The sequence below is a fragment of the Dermochelys coriacea genome, chromosome 4 (genome assembly GCF_009764565.3).
Source record: "Dermochelys coriacea isolate rDerCor1 chromosome 4, rDerCor1.pri.v4, whole genome shotgun sequence".
Lineage (NCBI taxonomy): Eukaryota > Metazoa > Chordata > Testudines > Dermochelyidae > Dermochelys > Dermochelys coriacea.
In genome coordinates this window covers 14,435,517-14,460,794 of record NC_050071.1, presented here as the reverse complement: position 1 = coordinate 14,460,794, position 25,278 = coordinate 14,435,517, and the positions used below count along the sequence as shown (strand labels likewise).

At 44.9% G+C, this 25,278-nt stretch overlaps 1 protein-coding gene across 1 annotated transcript in view; it reads right to left on the bottom strand.

Moving 5' to 3' along the window:
- Positions 1 to 23,512, bottom strand: part of SHROOM3 (shroom family member 3) — a 108,349-nt gene extending 84,837 nt beyond the window's left edge. The window contains exon 1 of the mRNA XM_043513206.1: positions 23,440 to 23,512. Within this exon, the coding sequence (XP_043369141.1) occupies positions 23,440 to 23,462 (23 nt within the window). The 5' untranslated portion in view covers positions 23,463 to 23,512. The remainder of the gene's footprint in view (positions 1 to 23,439) is intronic.
- Between the last annotated feature and the right edge of the window lie 1,766 nt (positions 23,513 to 25,278).

Sequence of the window (25,278 nt, the reverse complement as noted above, 5' to 3'; positions counted from 1 at the left end):
GGAAAAAGGCTGCGGGTGATGGCATAACTGCTGTAAGTGTTAGCTAGGACCTTTAATAATGAAGCTTGTGACCTGAATGTGGCACTGTCTGCCACAACGGGGACCTTGCAGGAGAAATGTCACTTTCCACATTCTGCAGACTATGCTTCTTCACCTGTCCCCAGCAAACACTGGTATGTTACCACCTGACTGGGCACAATGCCAGTTTATTAGATGGGCATGACTTTAGTTTTATTACAGAATTAGCATGTCCATCAAGTTTGATTAATAAAGGCCAGATTACCATCCAGGAAAGTCAAAATAGCTCCAATACCTACCATGAAGGGGATATGCCATCACCTTTCTAGAACAGAGAGGGATTCATTCTGATACCCAGAAAGAGCTTCCTCAGCTGTGCAAGGTGAGTTTTGGGGTATAGGGAATGAGGATTAAGTAGTATGCTAGGGGTGGGGACAGTGGGGAAAGATTAGACTGAAATCTCCACCCTTGCAGCGTCTCTCCACCAGAATCGGGTTTACCATGGTGCCGGGCCCAGAGTCAGAAGGGGCTCCGGGCTAGCCTGATCCCCTGGCTGGCTCAGGAAAGCTGCCCCAGCCCCTGCTCCACCCACACCCCACTTCTTCCCACTCCTGCCCCCATGCCACCCCTTTCCCTGAGCTACGTCCGGGTGACTGCAGCAGGGGTCGGGAGAACCCTGCACTCACCGGGTGGCGGGAAGTGGAGCGCCCCGGCCCTGACCCACTCCACTGGCTCATGCTGCGGGGCGGTTTTCCCCTGCCCCCCAAGCCTGGGGTGGAGATGGAGCAGTGGGGAAGGGGCATGGGATGGGGGAAGCAGGGGATGAGGAGGAGATGGAGTGGTGAGGAAGGGGCATGGGAGGGGGGAAGAGAAGGGGATGGGGAAAGCGAGGGCAGGGGGGAAGGAAGAGGGTGGGGTGGGGAGGAGATGGAGCTGTGGGGAAGGAGCATGGGAGGGGGAAGAGAAGGGGCATGGGAGGGGGAAGAGAAGGGGCATGGGAGGGGGAAGCTGGAGCCCAGCATGCGGCATCCCCTTGGCAGAAGCTGGGGCTCCACTGTTCAGCAGGCCCATCAAACCCTCACCCTGACAAGCCCTACCTCCCCTGCATCTGTACCACCCTGATGAGCACCCCCAGACACCCTCCCCACTGAGCCCCAACCACCTGCACCCCCACCCAAATGAACCCCACCTCTCCTGCACTAGATCCCCCCGTTGAGCCCCCAAACATCTTCACCTGGATCCCCTGCAGAGCCCCATTGCCCCTGCACTTGGAACCCCGCAATGAGCTTCTGTATATCCAGATCTCCCACTGAGCCACCTGCATCCAGATTGCCCCACAGAGAACTCTCTTACGCCCACCTAGATTCCCCCACACTAAGTTCCTCTGCACTTGGATCCTGCTGCCGGGCTGAGCCTGCTCACCCACACCTGGTGCACCTGGCACAGGGGGGGCAGGGCCCCAGGGTGTTTCTGGGGCAGGCCTGGCCCTTGCACTGTATCAGGGTCAGGTGCAGCCTCACTGCTGAGTCCCTGTCCCGGGGTGGGATGGCGGGAGGCTGCAGGGTAATCTCCCATCTCCATGCAACCAGTGGCCTGTGCTCCCCACTGCCATGTTTGAGCCTCCACATTTATTTATTGACAAATAAAATTTGCAGAATTTTAAAATATTATGCACAGAATTTTTAATTTTTTGGTGCAGAATCCCCTCAGGAATATGGGGTGCTGTGCAGCTGTGATAGTGGGACTGTGAGGAAGCTGGTGGGCAATGTGGAGGTCTATGGGCAGGGGGCATTGGGCGAGCGGTGTGGTATGCAGGGTGCTGTGCAGTTGTGGTGGGAGGCCAGCAGGGGAGGTCTCTGGGAGGGGTGGGGGCTGGGCATAAGGGTGGGGCACTGGGCAGGGGGCTGTGTGGTGTGGGCCCACCCTCAAGGGTAAGGGGAATGCTGGAAGCACAGGGCTGGGCAGGCCAGTGTGCATCTGGCAGCTGCAGGTTCATAAACAGTGCCCTCATGCTGGGCTGCATGGAGCAGGGCTGCTCCCGCCATGCTGTGCCTCATTGTCCCCAGCCCACCCTTCACTCTGGAGACTGACCATCCCGCCCCCCCGCACCTTGCCCCATGGGGGCCCACAAATATGTTTGGCGCCAGGCCCACAAAAAATTAATCCGGCCCTGCTCTCCATGGAAGAATCCCACACATGACACACCTTGCTCAGTGATTGTATAAAGTAGTCAAGCAGTCACAAACTGTATGCCATCTGTGTGGGATTCTTTCACAGAGAGCTACTAGCAGGGTGGAGATTTCAGTATAATCCTTCCCAACTCCCTCACCACTGGCAGACAGCTTAGTCCTGATTTCCTTGAGGCCAAGGGACCATTTCTTCTCAACAGAGCCTTGAATGTTACATTCATTCTGCTAAAGCCTGACGTGACTTTTGCTAGCCAATCAAATTAACGTAATTTCCCTAGATTTTGCAGCAGTCAAGCCAGGGGCTGTATTTTATAGGGCCTGTTCCACTGTAAAATCTATAGTGTATATTGCCGGTTCATGCTCATTCCATTATGAGACACATGGGTCCAGTGTAATTGCACCATATGAAATATGCAACCGAGATGTGCAAACAGTTTTCCAGAACTTTTCTCAGGCAATGAAACAAAGTCCCTTCCTGGGCTATAATCATAAAAGCTTCTTAGCAACAGGCATTTGTTCTTGCGTGTGATAAAAATCTAATAACCACAGCTTGCCCCCTAACACCTTAGATTCACTGTAACTGGTGGTGGTTTGTTTCAGCATTATGCGTTTCTGAGAGTCCAGGTACAAACCTTCAGGCAGCTTGCCACCCCCTTTCCAGCTGGGAATTAATTAGCAGTGATTATAACAAGCACACATTCTGATAGAGGAAGTCCGCACCAGAGCTTGCAGCCTGAGTGCCTTGAGCAATGATCATGTCGGTACTTACAGGATAAGTGAGGCTGGGTCATGTCAGTACTTGGATAGGAGACCCCACCACTCAAGGACTAGGTGCTGTAGGAATTGGTGATTAAAGGCTTCACCTGAGAACTGCTAAGAATCCATAACTCTCACTTAACTTCTCCATACGAGTTCCGAATACGTGGCCGTAATCCCTCTGGGTTAGATTGTGCTACCCTTGCTCACATTGAATAGTATGTTATTCCTTTTGAAGTCCCTGGGACCAATTTGGGAGTAATGTGCTACTCAGCATGAGGAAGGGTGTTAGTTTCTAGCTCTCTGCATCAGTATTAAGCAGTGCCACAGTTTGGTAATAGCAGTTACTATGCCCTGGTCTACACTACAGAGTTAGGTCAACATAAAATAGCTTCTGTCACCTAACTCTGTAAGCATCTACACTAAAATGTTGCTTCCGCCCATGTAAGTTGCCCACTTCCCCGACTTAATAACTCCACCTCCGTGAAAGGTATAGCACTTAGATCGATGTAGTTAGGGCAACGCAGTGTCTGTGTAGACACTGCGTGATTTACCTTGACTGCTGCTGCCTTTCAGAAACTGTCCCACAATGCCCCACACTGACAGTTTATAGATTCATAGATACTAAGGTCAGAAGGGACCACTCTGATCATCTAGTCCGACCTCCTGCACAGCGCAGGCCACAGAATGTCACCCACCCACTCCTATGAAAAACCTCACCCATGTCTGAGCTATTGAAGTCCTCAAATCATGGTTCAAAACTTCAAGGAGCAGAGAAGCCTCCCTCCAGTCAACCATGCCCCATGCTACAGAGGAAGGCAAAAAAACCTCCAGGGCCTCTCCAATCTGCCCTGGAGGAAAACTCCCTCCCGACCCCAAACATGGCAATCAGCCAAACCCTGAGCACATGGGCAAGATTCACCAGCCAGATACCCAGGAAAGAGTTTTCTATAGTAAATCAGATCCCATCCATCTAATATCCCATCTCAGGGGATTTGGCCTATTTACCCTGAATATTTAAAGATCAATTACTTACCAAAATCCCATTATCCCATCATACCATCTCCTCCATAAACTTATCGAGTAGAATCTTAAAACCAGATAGATCTTTTGCCCCCACTGCTTCCCTTGGAAGGCTATTCCAAAACTTCACTCCTCTGATGGTTAAAAACCTTCATCTGATTTCAAGTCTAAACTTCCTGGTGGCCAGTTTATACTCATTTGTTCTTGTGTCCACATTGGTGCTGAGCTTAAATAATTCCTCTCCCTCTCCTATATTTATCCCTCTGATATATTTATAGAGAGCAATCATATCTCCCCTCAACCTTCTTTTAGTTAGGCTAAACAAGCCCAGCTCCTTAAGTCTCCTTTCATAAGACAAGTTTTCCATTCCTCGGATCATCCTAGTAGCCCTTCTCTGTACCTGCTCCAGTTTGAATTCATCCTTTTTAAACATGGGAGACCAGAACTGCACACAGTATTCTAGGTGAGGTCTCACCAGTGCCTTGTATAACGGTACTAAAACCTCCTTATCCCTACTGGAAATGCCTCTCCTGATGCATCCCAAAACCGCATTAGCTTTTTTCACAGCCATATCACATTGGCAGCTCATAGTCATCCTATGATCAACCAATACTCCAAGGTCCTTCTCCTCTTCCGTTACTTCTAATTGATGCGTCCCCAACTTATAACTAAAATTCTTGTTATTAATCCCTAAATGCATAACCTTACACTTCTCACTATTAAATTTCATCCTATTACTATTACTCCAGTTTACAAGGTCATCCAGATCCTCCTGTATAATATCCCGATCCTTCTCCGAATTGGCAATACCTCCCAGCTTTGTATCATCTGCAAACTTTATTAGCACACTCCCACTTTTTGTGCCAAGGTCAGTAACAAAAAGATTAAATAAGATTGGTCCCAAAACCGATCCCTGAGGAACTCCACTGGTAACCTCCCTCCAACCTGACAGTTCGCCTTTCAGTAGGACCCGTTGCAGTCTCCCCTTAAACCAATTCCTTATCCACCTTCTGATGTTCATATTGATCCCCATCTTCTCCAATTTAACTAATAATTCCCCATGTGGCACGGTATCAAATGCCTTACTGAAATCTAGGTAAATTAGATCCACTGCATTTCCTTTATCTAAAAAATCTGTTACTTTTTCAAAAAAGGAGATTAGATTGGTTTGGCACGATCTACCTTTTGTAAAACCATGTTGTATTTTGTCCCATTTACCATTGACTTCAATGTCCTTAACTAATTTCTCCTTCAAAATTTTTTCCAGGACCTTGCATACTACGGATGTCAAACTAACTGGCCTGTAGTTACCCGGAACACTTTTTTTTCCTTTCTTAAAAATAGGAACTATATTAGCAATTCTCCAATCATTCGGTACTATTCCTGAGTTTACAGATTCATTAAAAATTCTTGCTAATGGGCTTGCAATTTCAGGTGCCAATTCCTTTAATATGCTTGGATGAAGATTATCTGGGCCCCCCGATTTAGTCCCATTAAGCTGTTTCAGTTTCGCTTCTACCTCTGATATGGTAATATCTACCTCTATATCCTCCTTCCCATTTGTCATGCTACCATTATCCCCAAGATCCTCTTTAGCCTTATTAAAGACTGAGGCAAAGTATTTGTTTAGATATTGGGCCATGCCTAGATTATCTTTAACCTCCGCTCCATCCTCTGTGTTAAGCGGCCCCACTTCTTCCTTCTTAGTTTTCTTCTTATTTATATGGCTATAGAACCTTTTACTATTGGTTTTAATTCCCTTTGCAAGGTCCAACTCTACTCGACTTTTAGCCTCTCTCACTTTATCCCTACATCTTCTGACCTCAATTAGGTAGCTTTCCTTGCTGATCCCTCCCATCTTCCCCTCCCTGTATGCTTTCTGCTTCTTCATAATCACCTCTCTAAGATGCTTGCTCATCCAGCTTGGTCTACAACTCCTTCCTATGAATTTTTTCCCCTTTCTTGGGATACAGGCTTCCGATAGCTTCTGCAGTTTTGATTTAAAGTAATCCCAGGCCTCCTCTACCTTTAGAGCCGTAAGTTCTTCAGTCCAATCCACTTCCCTAACTAATTTCCTTAATTTTTGAAAGTCAGCCCTTTTGAAATCAAAAACCCTAGTTGCAGATTTATTTTTGTTAATCCTTCCATTTAGTTTGAACTGAATTAGCTCATGATCACTTGAGCCAAGATTGTCCCCTACAACCATTTCTTCTATGAGGTCCTCGCTACTCACCAAAATTAAATCTAAAATGGCATCCCCTCTAGTCAGTTCAGCAACTACTTGATGAAGGAATCTATCAGCTATCGCATCTAGGAAAATCTGAGCCCTATTATTATTACTAGCACTGGTCCTCCAGTCTATATCTGGGAAGTTAAAGTCTCCCATGATCACGCAGTTTCCATTAGTATTTACTTTATTAAAAACATTAAAAAGGGCTCTATCCATATCCAAGTTAGATCCCGGAGGTCTATAGCACACCCCAAGCACTATCGTAGGAGAGGCTTTACTAGTTTTCTTCCCCAATGTAATTTTTGCCCAGACGGACTCTGTCTTATCCATTGCATTGCTTCTTATTTCTTTACATTCTAACTCATCATTGATATACAATGCTACTCCACCCCCTTTACCTTTGTTTCTGTCTTTCCTAAACAGCACATACCCTTCAATACCTGTAGTCCAGTCATGACTACTATTCCACCATGTTTCTGTTATCCCTATAATATCTGGTTTCACTTCCTGCACCAGTAGCTCTAGTTCCTCCATTTTGTTACCTAGGCTCCTCGCATTGGTGTACAAACATCTTAATTTTTGCTGTTTGGCCTCGCTCACATTTTGTACCCTATGAGGCACAGTCATTCTACAGCCAGTATAAGCTATTAGACTGGTATCCACACCGCCCTCGCTCCTTATATACATACTCCTACCCACGGCTGTATCCTTTCTTACTTCATCTTCTTCCCTCTCAATGCTAAAATCTGGCGTGGAGATTTTCTGGACATCTCCCATCCATCTCCCCCCAATTCCTAGTTTAAAGCTCTCTTTATCAGTTGTGCCAGCCTCGATCCTAGAAGTCTATTTCCTTCCCTACTCAGATGAAGTCCATCCCGAGAGAACTGACCTCTGTCTGTGAATGCCTCCCAGTGGCCATACATCCCAAAGCCCTCCTTATAGCACCACTGCCTAAGCCATCTGTTGACAGTCATAATCTTGTCAGACCTTTGTTGCCCTTCTCTAGGAACAGGAAGGATCCCGCTAAAGATCACCTGAGCCTCAATTTCCTTAAGTGTCTTCCCCAGCCTAGCATAGTCTCCCTTGATACTTTCCAGCGAGAATCTGGCTGTATCATTTGTTCCCACATGAAGGATAATTAGGGGATTCTTTCCCACTCCCTTGAGGATCCTTTTCAACCTCAGGTCTACATCCCGTATCTTAGCACCCGGAAGACAGCACACCCTTCTATTCTCAGGATCAGCTCTAGTTACAGGCCTGTCTATTCTTCTCAATAAAGAGTCCCTGATCACATAGACCTGCCTTTTCCTGGTGACAGTGCTATTCTCCAGTCTCTCCCCTGTTCCCTCTGGCTGCAAGTTCTTTCCATTCCTATTTTCCCTTACAATCCTCTTCAACCCATCCTGTATCCTCCTGGGGCTCATATTTGTTGTAGTCTCCCTTGACTCTTTCCCTTTTCCTATAGGACTAGCCTCTCTTCTCTTCTTCCTTACCCTTCCACCTTCAACAAGTACCTGCTGAGCCCCTTCTTCATTTTCCAACTCTGCAAACCTGTTCCTAAGCTCTATTTCTCCTTCACTAGCCCGTCTTTTTCTCTGCCTGGTTCTTTGAGTCACATGTTTCCACTGACCACTTTCCTCACCCAGTCTCTCCTCAAAATTCCCCAGCCCTGCTTCCATCCATGAGTCTGAGCTTTTCCCTTCAGATACCTCATATCTTTGCTCCATCATCTGCTCAAACCCCTTCCTAAACTCAACCAGACTTTCCACCTGCATCTCCAAACCTCGGATCTTTTCCTCCATCAGCTCTATCAGACGGCATTTCATGCAGAAAAAACTCTTACCGGTTCCCCCCTCCAGGATCATGTACATACCACAGCTTCCACATCCAGTCATCCTCAATGTGTCTTTCACTACAGGAGTCACTCCCACAGCTGCCTCTGTATCTGTCATCTCCTTCCCACCTAAATCCTGTTAATCTGGGAAACACAAGCCACACCAAAAAGACCACCCCTCCCAGCAAAAGCAAACCCCAAACAAGCACCACAAGCCAAACTCCCACTCAAACTCCCCTGTTTAGAGCTCTGTTTGCTAGCTCCTGTGCCGCTGCAGCTGTCTGTGAAATTGTTAAATTGTTAAATTGTGTTAAATTGGTGCAAGCACTCCTGGTGAGGACATGCACTGCTGACACAAGGAGCATAGCACGGAAGTGCAAAAGCAATTTCATTACTGCGGTGGCTGTATGTTGACATAACTTAGGCAACTTAATTTTGTAGTGGAGGCTTCCCCTTAGTTACAGAGAAGCATATACCTCATATAGTGAAATGTATTCTGTTAATGTCTGAAGTCCTTTGAGATCCTTGGATTGTGGGTGGCGTCCAGGCCAAATTCCAATTTGGGAAATCACATTACAGTCCCTGAAATTCCCCTCTAATTTCAGCTGGAGAAGATAGTCTTCACTTTATGCCATGAACTGCTGCAGAGCCCTGCTCTGCACTGTGAAACAGCTGCTATGTTTCACACCAGAGATGGGGGGTGGAGCAGCTTCTGTTCGTAGGGCCGGATTGCCAACGGCTCAGCGGTCATACTCAGGGCCACATTTTTAAAAATAAATTAAATAAATAAATAAAAGAGTTCAGCTCCCATTTACGGCCCTCAGGAATGGGCACCTTTCTCCTGAGGAGCATGGGGGTGCGGAGCTGTTGAAAAATCTGGTCCTTATTCTCGTGCCTAAATAGAAGCTCAGCACATTTGAAAACACAAGACCTACCTTCAAACAAAGGAAAGGACATGATGTTGTGATCAATAGTTTTTCACCAGTGACATTATGAAAGGTGACCTTGATGATACCAGTCTCAAATTATATATTCTGTGAAGAACCATGGGGCAGATTCAGCTAATTTGGGGTTTTTTGTTTTTTTTGGTAGTGTTTTATGTTTGCTGTTTGATTCTGAGGATACTTTAATCCTATTTAGTGCACCAGAAGAAGTCATATGATCTCTCTTAACAAACCTCAATAATTAGTACTTTACAATGAATTTTCCTCAGCGCTGGGGGTGTTTTCATTGCCTTTGAAAATGTGCCTTGACCTAACATCAAAAGAGAAACTGGGGAAACTGGAGATAGACTCTTCTGGCTTTCTGGTGCATTTCTCAGAAGTGTTCCAAGTCAAATTACAAGCTGTCTGAGTGAAATATTATAGAGATGGATTTACCTACCCTTTGAAAAAACTCATTATTAATGGAGTCACTCCCTGTCGGCATCTTGCACTCCTGAACCTCAAGCATGACCTAAATTCACATTTATGACAAACTGGCCACACTCTCGCATTCATCTAAAGCAATGTGGTTTATTTACTGTTTCATAGATATGTTTATTCAAGAGCAGAAGCCTTCTCCTGGCAGCTCATTTGTGTCTCGTTTGCAGGCCGGCACAGCTCTCCCCGGACTGGGGTTGAGCTTCAGGAATGTGTCCTATTCTGACAGGCATGCTGGGGAAGTTTGGTGTGGTTTACATTTATAACCTGGAAATAGAAAGGATCTTCCTTTGTTTTCATTCCCATTTCTGATATTTAGTAGGAGCCAGGTATTTCATGGTAGGACCTGCCTCCTCCCTGAATATTCCAGTTGTGTTGTCAATACAAAACTATGCACGGATTCTGAGATGCCCTTATAAAAAAAATGCTACAGTCTCCTATAATGATCACACAAAATTCTGCAGTAATGACAGATTATCCCCTGGATAGGGGCTTATTAGCACTGCTCCAGAGGTGCAAAACTTCCCCTAAGCCAACCACTGAAGAATTCAACCGCACAGTCAGGGAAAGCTTGGGAAGCACAGAACCTGCTCCCCCCGCCCCCCCACAACCACCAATGATCGGGACATGGTTGGAGAAAGGGATATGACTGGGGTTGTCTTATGTCCCAGCAATCCCTGGTTCCCAGAGTGGTCTCTAAGGGCTTGTCTGCACAGTCTGCTGGCACTCAGCAAGCCAGGGTGTGAATGTATAGCACATGAGCCTGTTGTGTACTGCTTGAAGCAGGGCACTACAGAATTTTCAGTGTGCGGTAGTGGGGTCCACATGGCCAATTAGCGTGTGGCAGGCTGCCATGCTGTACGTTCACACTCTGGCTTGCTGTGCACTAACAGATCATGTAGATGAGCCCTAAGATAGCAGGTGATATTTTATTTACTTCTTCATATTCCTCTAATAGCTCCTATCCTGAAGCTCTAGAGCAGTGCTACTCAAAGTGGTGGTCCATGGACCGGTGCCGGTCCACGAGTCGTCAGCTGCGGGTCTGCGTGCACATTGGAAAAAAAATTGCCGGTCCCCCACGTCACATAGCTCGAGAAGCACTGCTCTAGAGGATCATGCAAATTGTTTAAATACAGAGGAATGGATAGACATCCCAGAGTTAGTGACTAGCGCATCCAAAATCACACCATCCCACACAACGCAAACCTCCCAGCCAAGTAATAACACCCCTCATCTGACTGCCAAAAGGCTTGGGAAAGTAAGGAAAGCATAAAGTGTGCTCTTGCAAGTCAACAATTTTGAACTTTGTCAAATCAAGTGGAGAGACGTGGGGTCCAGTGGGATCCAGAAATTGCCCCAATTCCAGCTCCCTCCCATTCCAACCAGGTGGCTGTTAGTTTAAGCACTGAAATTGGCTATCACTGCGGCAGAACCACATGAGGAGAGATTAGGTCTACCAGAGAAGTGCAAAGCATCATTATTGAAGGCACAATGCTGCAAGCCTTACTCACATGAGTAATGCTCACTCAGCAGAGTAGCTGCATTCATATTAAACAATGTGACTTGTAACATGGCCTTGTTATCAAGGGGACTACTCTGCTAGATAAGGATTACTCACCTGAGAAGGGCTGCTGGATCAGGCCCAATGTACATAAAAACTGGCTTTTAAGTCTATTTTTTAAATCCAATTTCCTGTCAACCCTAAATCACAAAAGAAGTCTTTTGCGTTTGCTCAGTCCTAGAATTACACCCTGTCCAGAAAACAAATCACCAGACATAATTTTGCTCTTAGGAATGGTTTGTGGTCTTACGGTGCTAGCATGGAGACTAAGTCACACTTTTTACTCGAAAGAAAGAAAAATCCCTTCAGATTAGGGTCAAACTCTTTGGCAGGGGGATCAGTAGTTTGGATTCCTGCACTGCAGGCTAAGCTGGAGATAAACAGAGCCGTTCAGTTTACAAAGCCACTCTCACTTCCCAAGAACTGTACTGCACTCTGCATAACGTACGAGTGCACATTTTAGAGGTCCACTCTTACATACCCTGCTGTAAAGAAGGAACAACTCTATCGGAGTCAGTCAATGAAATTACATGAGTTTAAAATTGGCACGAGAGCAGAATCAGGCTCCAAGAGTTCACATTGCCCTCTTCCCTTTCTGAACTGTAGATGAAAACAAGAAGAAGCCTAAATGCCATTTCTAGTGACCTGGAGATTCTGGTATATGTATACTGAGCAAAGGGCTCGCTGAGAGGCTGCCTCTTCTGACCTCCCATCAACATGTGGGATCTGTGAGGCATTCTTGTGGTCATTCCTTCCCAAAGGCTGAACTGGGAAACTCCCCCAGATGGTTTATCAGTGCTCAGGTGTAAGTGCTTTCAGACCTCAGGGCAAGATGCATAGTTGGAGCATATTCTCTGCTCTTCTGGGACACAGTTGGGAGGGTTCCTGTTTTAGCCCTATGCAGGTGTGGCTAATGGTAGGAGTCAATTACTCTGCTGCTTGTGGTAGACAGGGTTGGGTACACTGACAAAACATTTTTGCATTTCGTACAGAGCTCAGATGCCGCAGTGATGGGCACCAGCACAGATTCAACAGAGATACCAAAGGACCCCATGGCGCCAGCAATGCACAGCCTCACGCTGGGAGCCATGCAGAGTTACACCATCCCGGGGAAACTCTGAGAAACCTTTTACTCTTTAGAAGTAATATTCCTCTGGAGCGCCTTGGTGTGCAAAGAGAGCACGCACACGGCGGCACCCCTTCAGAGACTTGGTCTTCAGGAAGTCAGTGTTCGGAGTCTGATTGGGAGAGATGTGCTATTTTCCTTGTCTTCCAGCATTCAGAGCAAGTCCGCGGGGCCAAATACAAATTCTCCTAGGCTGGTGTTGGTGTCATACGATGATGATGAGAGGTTCTCTGCTACAGAATGGAAATCAGTGTGAGCCCACGACATCACCTGCCCTCGGGGAGCAGAGGTGGAGGGAATCAGTCACACAGGAGAGATTCATTTCATGCATTCTAAAATAACTGCCTCCCACTCTCCTTAATAAATTTGTTAATACAGCCTGAATGCTCAGAAACAAGTGTGAGCTGCAGCCGCTCAAGTCCACAAATAACACCTATTAAAAACAGACATACATGAGTAAACAGTGATTCATGCTTTCACCGACAAAAAGCAGGGCAATTATGACTACTAAGATGACACTCACATGGTTCTGGTTTTTGTGAAGCAGCAGAGACCAGCTTACAAAGCGTACTGTAGTTGTACATTTACTTGCATGAGCTGCCAAGTCAGGAGTTGCTAGGTATGGGCCCAATCCTCTTCCTCTGGCACCGAATTTAGGGGGAGCAGGACTGGGATCTCCAGTGCATCCAATGTAGTAGCAACAGGATGTGTTTATCATACATGATGTGCAATCGCTATATTTTGCTAAATGAAAGCTAATAATTAATGGCTTTCTCTGGAGTGTTACTAACAAGCAATAAGAACAGTGAACAGACCCTCAGCTGCAGTATAGTTCCAAAGCCAACTCACATGAATAGAAACTCTATTTCTTTGGATCAGGTCCCTGCTGAGGATCTGGTTCGGTCTTGTAAGGGAGGAAAACAAGCAGTATCAAAATATAAAACACTCTGTTGATTTTAATATGTGACCACTAATATAGACAGATCTAAGCGGCACCTTCCCATCTTCATTAACAATGAACGCACCGAGACATAGAAGTATGGATGTTTGTACAAACACACACTTGCCTGTATATTTAAACAAGAGATGATACAAATGAGTGAATAATAAAAACTTCCTTAGGCTCCTGTGACAGAGTTTTTAATTTGTGTTTTTTTCTAATCACCGTTAAAAAAGGGAAATAAACATAAAAGACTATGTGAACCCAATGTGATGGGTTGGCTCAAACTCACAAACACTAAATAGACAGACAGACAATTTGACATGATGGGAAAGTTGAGGTAGTGACAAGCATTTTGACAGACTGATCTTAAATTAGCATCCGAGGGAGTTTTGATAAAGCTCCAGTCCCCCCTGAGACACTGCTACATTACAACAATGCTGCAAAGTCCTAGCACTGGAATAACTTGGGATTCCAGGTATTCCTATAACTATGGGCACAGGCTCCCCTGCATGTGGCTGCCATGTAGTTCAGGGCTCCACCAACAGCATGAACTAGAAGGGTACGATAACTCAGACATTTTCCTTCTTCCTATTTAAAGAAGGCTGAGGCTTAGGCTTGGACTGAAACACAGGGAGTACAAATCATCAGATGGAATGAGTCCCAACTAGCAAAGAGAGTGGGAGAGTGGGGTGGAAAGTATTCTAGTCTAGTAAGTCTTTCAGCCTTATTCCCCATTGTTTGTCACCAAAAAGATGCTGCACAGAGAGATGAGCTATTCTTGGTTCACATAAATGAAAAACAGATTTGATATGAAGTAAAAAGGACAATGTCAAATGCCCCGAAAGACTCAACGTCTTGAGTCGCAAAAAGAAAAGGAGTACCCGTGGCACCTTAGAGACTAACAAATTTATTAGAGCATAAGCTTTCGTGAGCTACAGCTCACTTCATCGGATGCATTGAAGTGAGCTGTAGCTCACGAAAGCTTATGCTCTAATAAATTTGTTAGTCTCTAAAGTGCCACGGGTACTCCTTTTCTTTTTGCGAATACAGACTAACACGGCTGCTACTCTGAAACCCGTCTTGAGTCGGTAATTTATGTTACTGGCTTCCTTGTCAGTGTAGATGCCAGGCTTCAGTAAATCTGGAGCAGGCCATGCAGTGACTCTGGCAGCTGGGGCAAAATGCATGGCCTGTGTCATGTTTGCCAGAGCAGGAAGGGCAGGAGTGGGATGGAAGGGAGGAAATTAGTTTCTAAAATAAAACATAAGCTGCATTTGAGAAGGTTGATTTCGTTTGAGGGGTTGTTTGCAACTATAACTCATCCACAGACCATGAGGAGTGAGAGCCACGGGGGAAAGGGGTCACAGCCAGGGATATCAATCAGAGATGGGCAACAATAGTGGGAGGTTTAGGTTTTGCAAGACTTCCCCAGTAAGCTTTTGGTTTTGCAAAACGCAAACCTTACACAGGAGTGGTTCAGAACCAGCCTTTTTAGCCAATCCTCCAAAGCTTGGGGAAGTTCAGATAAATGCTTCTGCCCTTGGCTCATCTCTACTACAAATTAATTCCTGTAAGGTAGAAAAAGAGATGCTCACATAAATGTAAGGCGACAGACACTCTTCTGGGTAAAGGTATTTTTCCCAGTATACAAAAGCGATTTCTATTGGTCTTCCCCTTGCATTGCGAGTCTCAGGGTCACTATACTGAGCCAGGAGGCTTATAGTTAAACCAAAGACAACAAAACTCCCTACAACGTAGCAGGATATGATCCATCATTGTTCAGTTTCACTGGACAATGGCTCCATTCCGTGTTACCACTGGAATACAGATAATAGAATAATAGTTGTGATATTGCTGATAGGAGACAGGGGAAGGTGTTCTGTAAACATGTAATGGAGAATTAAAAAGCAAGACCTGCAGCCAGGAGAGGCATAAAGAAGGAAGCACAGACTGGCAGATTTCTCCTGCTTTGAAAAGCTGCTCTCTCCTTCTGAACTGCTGACAAGCAGATTAAAAAAAAAAAATAGGACATTTATACACCAAAGAAAAGGGAGGAGGATTTTGAAGTCCTAATTAACAGACTCTGTCCCAAGTCACTGCAGTTCAGCTGCAACACAAAAGTTTGACAGAGATGCATGGAACCACAACAACTTGCTTAGACAGTAAGACACTATAAACAAAACCAGCCACTCTGGAAACCCGACCCCCTCCAAGCCTCCTGGGCAGAGGGGTTTGCCGTTGGGAGGCCGAGTCTTTTGCACTCACTAATAAATTTAATTTAGAGAATCTTTTGTGGGTCCTTTTTAAAGGTTGTTTGTTGATTAAAGCAGCAAACAACAAACTTTGCCTTAATTTATGCTTCTTTTAGCATTTCGAGCTTGGGGGGATGCTTTTTATAGAAGTTAATGAGGCAGAATAGCTTCCCTATGGGAAAGATATTTTCTCACCAAATTAAAACCTGTGTTGGGGGGGGGGAGAAAAAAAAAGGGATGAAGGTGGCTTTTCTCTAAGAAGCTAAATAAATCTCAGAGCAGGAAACTTCTCCAACACTTGGAACTGTCCTTATCAGAGGAGATCTGAGAACAGCAGCTTCACAAGATGTTCTTTTTTGGAATTTTACTTTTCACTTGAACTGTAATAAAGCATTGTTTGATGAAAACATACAAACAAGTCACTGGGGGCTAGAGCATGGTGTTACCATGAGCTCTGAGTGAGAGGCTGCTCCTGGGACAACTTCATTCCCCACCCACCACATTAGAGGGTGGTAGCCCCAGGGCAGCAGCATTTCTTGCCCCCCACAACTGGGTATGTGGGTAGCCCATGCAAAGGAATAAGGAGGGATGCATGAGATCCCATTACTCCCCTGCATGGGTGCCTAAGGAAGCTAATGACCAAGCCCCATGTTAATATTCTTTCTAAATTAAAGCATCACCTCTGTTTTAAATACAGGCGTTTTTGCTAGTGCAGTGCTGTAGAATGCAGATTTAGGGACTTTCAGATCAGACGCTGTTATTATCTGTACCACAGTAGTGTTCAAAGCCCCCAGCCAAGATGGGGGCCCGTTGTGCTAAGCGTCATAGACAGACATATTAAGAGACATTCCCTGCCCCACAGTCCTTACCAAGTAAATAGACAAGGCAGATGAAAGGAATACTGCTCTTTCTGTTTTCCTGAGGGCAAACGGAGGATTGGTGAAGTGCCGTGGAATGACTTGCTCAGGGTCACACACAATCTTTGGCAGAGCCAAGAACTGAACCCACAAGATCATCCTTCTTCTCCCTGGGCCTCTGGAGTTACTCCGATTTCAATGGAGTTATACCAGATTTACACTGGTGTCACAGACAACTGAATTTAGCCCAGCCATCCTCATTGCCCTTCCGGCAAGTTTAACTCTTTGTTTCAGCCCTTCTGCTTGGCCAATCAGTCGGGCTCCTCAGTCTCCTGAACATTCCCAGCCTTAACGCTGTGAAAGTGTGAGCATCAGGTTATCTGACTTCAGCATTGGAGCAAGCTTTGTTCCCTTGTAACTGCTAGAGAGGGAGAAATGAAAGTGAAATGCTTGTTTATTCAATTCAGTGCCAGGGAAAGATGCAGAATTAGCAGCGCTGGAGACTGAACTGAACTCCTTGTTATACGGAGGCCAGGTGTTGCACAGACAATGGCGGTAGCAGCTTCACTGCAATGTTCTTCAACTCTGAACTGAAGAAACCACCTTCGAGGCATGGTTTAGTCCTCATGGCCCATTCAGGTAATGGCCATGTCTCTGCTAACGTGGGAGCTAGGGTGACCAGACAGCAAATGTGAAAAATCGGGACAGGGCCTATATAAGAAAAAGACCCAGAAATCAGGACTGTCCCTGTAAAATCGGAAGCTCTAGTGGGAGCTGACAGTACCAACAGCAGTGGTAGTGTTTGTGACACTTCTCTTCTGGCGACTGGCCTGAGACCATAACACTCACACCTGGTGCTACCGAACAGTTGTCAAGGTGGTAGGAGCTTTCACTCACGGTCATCTCAGAATGGAAGCCGGAGTCAATCCAATGACCTGTGCTGTGGAGCAGAGAGAGGGCTCTGGCTCTAAGTATTCCAGACAGGCTGCTTAGATCACAAAGCCCTGCCTCTGACTAGGATGGGAGTTGTATGACTTAAACCCCTTCTCACCTCTTGAGCATTTCGAAGATTATGCCAATAGCAGGAAGCGTCACAGAGTTCCAGTTATGGATTGAAGTGTTGCCGAGGCGCTCAATGAAAGAAGCCAAACCTGAAACCACAACTGGCCATAAACCTGAGAGAACAGGAATGCTTTCTGTTTACTCTGAAACTGTAGTGGAGCCATAGCTATGCTGAACCCCGTTCGCTCTGGAAGTAACCCCCAGTAACCTCAGCTCCAGGTGGGAGCACAAGCCAGACCAGATGGGAGCAGGGTATTGGGCAGATGAATTCCCACAATGCTTTCAAAACAATCGATCACACTGGCTATGTGAAAATGGTCTGGTAAAGAATCCCACAGCCCTGATTGGCAAAGGCTCCTGTGCCTCCCAGGTTCAGTCCATATTTGGAGGATGACAAAAAGGGGTTATGAATGGATCAGTGCAGAGTGTGTAGGGACAAAGGGGACTTTACTACTGATTTTATGGTTTCTAAAGAGCCAGGGTAGCAAACAGTGCACAGGTGGTGGAGTCTATTGCGTTCACTGTACGCCATGTTGTAGTCGTGTGAATCAAATGAAGTATTTTTAAAGCTTAATATTGGAAGATTCATCTAATATACAATAACAGCCATCAGTGCCGGATGTAATTAATTCCTGGACAAACAGGCAGAACAATGTCCATAGAGGATAGAAAAGCTCGAAGTCTGGTTCTACTTCCAGCACCATGAAAGAAAATTTCCCATTAGTTCCTTGCTACAGCATCCTTGAACGAATTTCTCAGCACACTGATGTCGAGTTAAAACTCCCGGGAGGCCCCATTTTGAACTTTTCAGTTTTTGGATGTTTGTTTTTTTGGCAAAATATTGACATTTTCAATGGAGAGCAGACACTTGTTCTGTTGGAAAACAGTTTCAACCAAAAAATTGACCAACCCTAATCCTGGGGCTAGACTGTGGCTACCCTCGCCCCCCCAGACACACATTGATGCAAAAGTGGAAAACAAGGGCACATGGAACCTTCCACTCCAACCTTTTCATCCTTATGCTCTCCGAGTACAACGACAGAGAGTTTAGCCGCAGTGGTATAACCCACCAAGACACTGCCTGCATCCCACACCTGACAGAAGGCTGAACCAGTGCAGGGAGGGCTGTTGCACATCGCAACCTATTCAAAGTTTCACCGGTGACCACTGCCCTGCTTGCCCCCAGCAACATGGTGCCAGTAGTGGTTACCCAGCACTGTTAATAGAAACGGTGAGAGGGGAACTATTTTTATACCTCCTAAACAAAATTCTCTTTTTAAAACTATGTTACACACTCTCAAGCATAACCAGCTGGATTTTATCCAGTGCTCTGTCCTGAATCCTGGTCATGGGAAATATGTACAAAGTATAGACAAAGAAGCTAGAGCCAACAGACTGCCACTCCCAGTGAAACCCAGTACTACAGGAATGAGAGAAAGAACTCAACGGACATCAAAGAGTAAACAGCATGGGAAATTCCAGTGGTTCAGAAGGGTTGATTAAAAATCAACTCTTGCAAACCAATACAACTCTCAACGGCTGATCTGGAAAGCAATATACTATGCATGTTAGAGAGTGATAAATTGAAGTCTGAGAACCACTAAATACTCCCTTTCGGTGCATGAAAAGGTATCAAAAGTATACTAGCACCAACTGGAGACAGCTGCAGCTGTGGAGAGGCATGCAAGAGCATATCAGCTGGTGTGGGGAAAGCTGAGGGAGCATCACAGAGACTGGAGGGATGCTGAATGAGAAAGCACTGAAGTCAGGGAGTAATACAGGGAGAAGACAGAATCTCAGAGGGAGCATCAGAGGACTACAGTAAACTTATTTGACAGGGCTTATTTGAAAGCTTTAGCAAGGAGATTTGAGCAAGTGTGAGAAAGAGGCAAGCCTTGAGAGAGCCCAATGAAATTAGCTGATGGAAAAAGTATGCAGGTGGGGGACAGGTAATCTAAGGGCTGACGTCAGATGCGCTGGGAGAAGACATTGTGGGGAGAATGAGGTTTGGAGGCACATGGGGGAATGGAGGTGAAGCAGTTCTGGTAAAGCACCATCATTAGTTTTCCTTCTAGATATCCATTGAGCACTCACCCATAAAGAGCATCTATCGGCCATCAAATTACACCCTGCAGTGAAACAGTCTCCCGGGCTTCTCTTGAGTGAGACAATGATTTCATGATGCTTTGGGGACATTAAAATATTTTCCTGTCTGCTAGGGTTATGGGGTAAGGCAGCTCTGTCCACAATGAGATGATCCACTTATCTATCTAGTTCTCTTCTATCTGATCCCTCTCTCTCTCTCTCTCTCTCCCTCCACGTGTTATGTGCAAATGTGCAATAAAATCTGAAAGAGTGACTCAAAATAATGGCCAGGAAGTGCAGAACTACAGACTGTGAGGTTGCTTTCTTTAGCCTAAATGAAAATGGGCCAGACCTTGAAAAGTGCTGAGGACCTAGGGCCTGATCCAAACCCTCTGAAGTCAACGAGAGGCCTTCTGCTGAGCGCAGGCAACTCACATTAACAGAAATTGTGGGTGCCCAGCAAGTTGGAAGGATATTTGGGCATAAAATCCCTTTCTAATTAGTGATAACAGAAGTCTGAACTAGACTAAACAAAAGTAGACACTACAGTACTTTGACTTGGCCAACTGGGTGGCCTTGCAAACAAAGGATCAGAGTATGATTTTCAGTGAGTCATAGCTTGAGTTTAATCTTGCTGCTTATTTTTAACGGCTTTCTGCTGAATCTGAGATGATCTTCACTGTGTACACAGGTTTCAGAGTAGCAGCCATGTTAGTCTGTATTCACAAAAAGAAAAGGAGTACCTGTGGCACCTTAGAGACTAACAAATTTATTTGAGCATAAGCTTTCCTGAGCTACAGCTCACTTCATTGGATGCATTGAAGTGAGCTGTAGGTCACGAAAGCTTATGCTCAAATAAATTTGTTAGTCTCTAAGGTATCACAGGTACTCCTTTTCTTCTTACTGTGTACCCAGTAACTCACCCGTTATTTGAATCTTTGAATACAATGATTCAATAAGAAATTGATACTAAGATTGGTTTTTTTGGGGGTGTTTTTTATGATTATTTTTCTTTAAAAAAGAAGAGTCATCCAGGCTAACTCTTGGCTTCACTTTGACTCTTCTTTTCCGACTCTTCTGAAATCATGAGAAATATGTACGTTTCAGCACAGTCCTGGAGGATTTAGCCACACACATTCTCACCTCCCCCGCTCAGTAATGTAGATGAGGATTCTGAGCTACAAGCACAAATGTGTTGTAATGAATTCTGAAACCAGACCAAACCTTCTTGGTGGTGTTGCAAAGTCAAAACTTCAACCAGATTCTCCAAGATTTGGGAGCCTTTTGGCAAATCTGGATGTCAGTGTTGCTCCACATTAATAGCACCAAACCTAAGCCAACTTTTTTGGGTCTGGACCAAATTTGAAGTAGCCTTTGGCTGAATTTGTAGCTTCCAGTGCAGCGTAGATAGTGTGAAATTTGGCGGTTGTGGTTTGAGTCAACCCCAAATCTAAAAGCAAAACTCAAAGGGTGAAAATCTACATAAGGTGAAACCAAAAGGACAAAAACAGAATGCTTGAACCACTGTGAACAGATACTGCTGGATATTTTATGCTCAATTCTATTCCTACACTGTTGGAATTGAGAAGCTATAGACCTCAGCTGTAATGTTGGCTGTGTAAAGTTCTAGTTGCCCTTATTTTTAAGGGCGGGGGGGGGGGGCAGTGCTACAAATGGAGATGGAAGCTATTCAGCATGTGCAGTGCACCAAACATGGGACTATGGACTTCTGCGTTCTAGTCCCAGTTCTAACCGGCTCCCCTTTGCGATGCGGACAAGTTACTTAAGATGTGTTTGAGTCTGATGCTATCATCTGAGGAGAGCTGGACAAAAATGTTCCATCCAAACATTTTCAATGGAAAATGGCATTACTAGTTCTTACCTATGGCTTGCAGAGGAATTGTGAGGAATGAGGATGATGAGTTAATGTCTGAAAAGTGCGATCAGGGTGTAAAACACTAGCTAGATAAGTGCTAACGCTCAGAGCCTCCAAAGTTATTCAGGCTCCTGACTCCCTGCTTTCGATGGGAATTAGGCAACTAAATACCTTTCAGGATCTGGGCCCTAGTGTTATTGTCTGCCTGTTTTGGAGAGCATGTACATTAGCTAGTGAAGGAAGGCTCTAAGCTACTCCCCTTGAAGTACTGTACATCCTGGGTGTATATGTAGTTCTACAGTACTTCTGACTAGTTTAACAGGCCAATGGATGTCACTGTTGCTCCATATAAACTGCACTAGAACAGAATTAAAAGCAATCAGACAGTTAAAACATAAGTACTAGCAGGATAGTTCTTGATGGTTTTGGTTTGGCACCACCTTTACCGAAAACTGGGTATGAATTATGTGTACATAGGAAACTCTTTTTCAAGCACTTCACCTTTAGAAATTTGACTGATAAACTATTATTAGCAAGAGAGATAAGGTAAGGCTAAGAGCTATGCACACACAAAAAAGAAGGTTTCAGAGTAGCAGCCGTGTTAGTCTGTATTCGCAAAAAGAAAAGGAGTACTTGTGGCACCTTAGAGACTAACAAATTTATTAGAGCATAAGCTTTCGTGAGCTACAGCTCACTTCATCGGATGCATCCGATGAAGTGAGCTGTAGCTCACGAAAGCTTATGCTCTAATAAATTTGTTAGTCTCTAAGGTGCCACAAGTACTCCTTTTCTTTTTACAAAAAAGAAGGTGAGGCCTGTAGCCAGGGCTTGGAGAGCCAGAGGGTGGAGGCAATACACATGTGCTTGTAATTAAGGTCAGGGGTCAGTTCAAGGAAGGCCTCCAAAGCTATCCCCTCCTAGAAGGCTCAACATTCATTGTGTGAAATTCTACCCTACTCCTCACCTTACCACTTGTTCCAGAAACAGTATTTTCTCAATTAACACTAAGGAACATTCAGATACACCAGAAAGGCTGAAATTCAGGCCATCCAAGACACATTTTTATTTCGGTTTCACATCTCTAATGTATACAACCTTCCTAAATGTTTACCTGGAGGGAACAATCTGGACAATCTAGTGCCCTGGGGGAAAACACAGACACTTTTAAAAAAAAATGTTACCCTAAGTCATTTAGGGGCATACGTCTCCTTTTCAAAAGCACCTAAGTCACTTAGCAGCCTAAGTCTCATTGATTTTCAATGACTCCTAAGTGACTTAGGCACTTTTGAAAAAGGGACCTAGGCTCCTAAGTCATTAGATGCTTTTGAAAAAAATTCACCCACAATTGACTAGTTCTCATCTTTGAAGTTCTCCTTATTCCCAGACTTTTCCAAACTGTTATAAGCATTAGTATTGTTCCTGTTCACACCACCTGATTCACCACTTCTCTGTTGACTCTATCTAGGACCTCAGTGAGCCACTGATTAATTTGTTGCTGCTGTATTATTAAAGAGGATTCACTCACTGTACAACTAAATACTCTCTGAAAAGTGTGAAATGAAACTAGGCCACTGTGAGGCTATTTTAGTGATAGCCAGTAATGCAGCTGCTATATTTCTGGGTCAGTTGCCACTTCGATTCTAATGGCTTTGTAAGGGTCTACAAAACAAATGCAATGTTCACTCTCATTCCCATAAAACATAGAACTACAAGCCAGTATTAACATTTTTCTTGATATAAAAGGTTTTCAGGTGATTCCCACTGGTTCAATGAGTGATTTGCACTGAACCACAGACAACTGTTTGTGAAACTGATGGAGAAATACAGTTACCACAACACATGACAAAAAAAAATGTGCCACATCATTCTTAAACCGATACATAAGGTTGCTCCATTCCTCTCCATCAAATCTCTTCTCAAGACAAATTCAGGATAGTGCAAAGATTTCAGTTATGCCTTTACTCCTCCAGACAATGAGCCCAGTGGGCAGGCCCCATCTGCCTTTGGATTGGGACAACCATTTAAATGGGCAATAGATCATGTGCTGTACCAACATGTCCCAAATATGAAGATTTCACTCATTGTGTCTGGATGTATATATCTATGCCAGTGTCTGAACATTGGCATCTCTTAACTTATCAAGATTGTCATTTCATGCACATATAGGGTGACCATAAAGTCAAGTGAAACTCAATAGCTCTCTTACATCTTTAGGATGACAGAAGACATAAATAGGAACACAGGAATTGCCAGACTGGATCAGAGCAGGGGTCCATCTTGTCCTGGAACCTTTCTCCAACAGTGGCCAGTACCAGCTTCTTCAAAGGAAAGCACAAGAAACCTCATGCTGGGTACCTATGGAATACCCGGTCCATAAGGAACATACCTTCCTAAACTCTGTCAGCTAGTGTTTGCCTTGTGCCCTGCACAACAAAGGCTTCTAATTTTTTTAACCTATCTAATGTAGCTCTGGATATTCCTGTTATCTGTATAAATTTCCAGGCCTTTTTTTTTATTCCAGCTAAGCTCTTAGCATTGATATGTTGTGGCAGTGAGTTCTACAGACTAATTACACATCACGTAAAACAGCACCGGTTTGTAATTTGCTGCCTTTCCATTCCACTGACTCTCCCCTTATTGGAATACGATGTGAAGCTCCATTTCTCAATACCACTCATTATTTTGCATACCTTCCCCATGTCTCCTCTAAGCAAGGGGACAATAAAATGAGGTCAGGGATGTTTCCCTTTACAAATCAATTTGATTTTTAACTAAGACATTTACATGGTAAGCACTTTGGGGCAGGCACTGTCTTTTACTACATGTCTGTACAGCACCTAATACAATGGGGCCCCTACCTGGTTAGGGCCTCGAGGCGCTACTCTAATACAAATAAATACTAAAATCAGAATACAGGTTAATAAGTTCCATGTGCCAGATGCACCCTTGGTTTGTCCTGTTTAAAAGGTATGTTTAATGAGCACGATTTTCCTTTCAATCCCTTTCTGCCAGCATCCCAGCCTGTATTACAAACAATCTAAGTGGTATCTGATTCAAGAACAATGAAGGAAAAGCCAGTTCTTATGCTGTAATTTTCAGTTAAGTGTCGCTCACAACAACACTTTGCACTGATATAGCACTTTCCAGCCAAGGATCTTAATGCTTTTTACAGAGCTTGGTACATTTTATAATTGCCCCAATTTCACAGATGGAGAAACTGACACATAGAGGCAGATGCTCCATGGAGCCATGACAAATAACAAATACACAACTCCCTAGGCCTCTTTTAAAATCAATATTCAGATACTAAGGAATCATTTAGCAATCATGGTGGAGCAGAGAAACAGCGTGACATTGATTGCTGATTCAGACCTGTGAACGACTGTGAATAGGTTTGTAGGCACTGCCAGGCATATGCTTTAAATGGACTTGGCGTGCCAGTGACCCATTGTTTAGAATCACTGAATCTGTTCCCTGGCAATCACCCATACCTAGGGCATTTATCAGGATCCTGATGAAATCGATTCTCCTGTACTCTTATTAGACTCCCTTGAAAATCTTCTTGTCTCCGCTCAGAATAGACGGAGCCTCTTTAACCTACGAATCCTGCTGGTTACCTCATTTGCATTAAGCAGGAGCCAGCCCTTTGGTGAGTTTTGTGCTACACATTGATTCACCATGTCCAGCCACAGACACTTACTGTTTGCTCTCTTTAGCCACTTTCCTAGCAGACAAAGCCATTACACACTACAAGGCTACCTGCATGCCCCTAAACACAGCTGGTCTAAAAGACAGCATGTTGATTACTTCTGAAATTAGCAGTCCAGCCTGGAAGGACAGAGCCACACACTTTAGCCCTTCTGTGGAGGGGTGGTCACCCGCTCCTGCCTTAAAAGCCCAGGGAGAGGGCTGTGGCAGGGAAGGAAAAGCGGGGCTGATTGGGAGAAGCAGCCTCAGCTGGAGGCCACGCCCCAATCAGACCGCGGCTGGTTTAATCAGGGCCCAGTTGGCCCTTATAAGAGGGCAGTGGGCCAGGAGCACACAG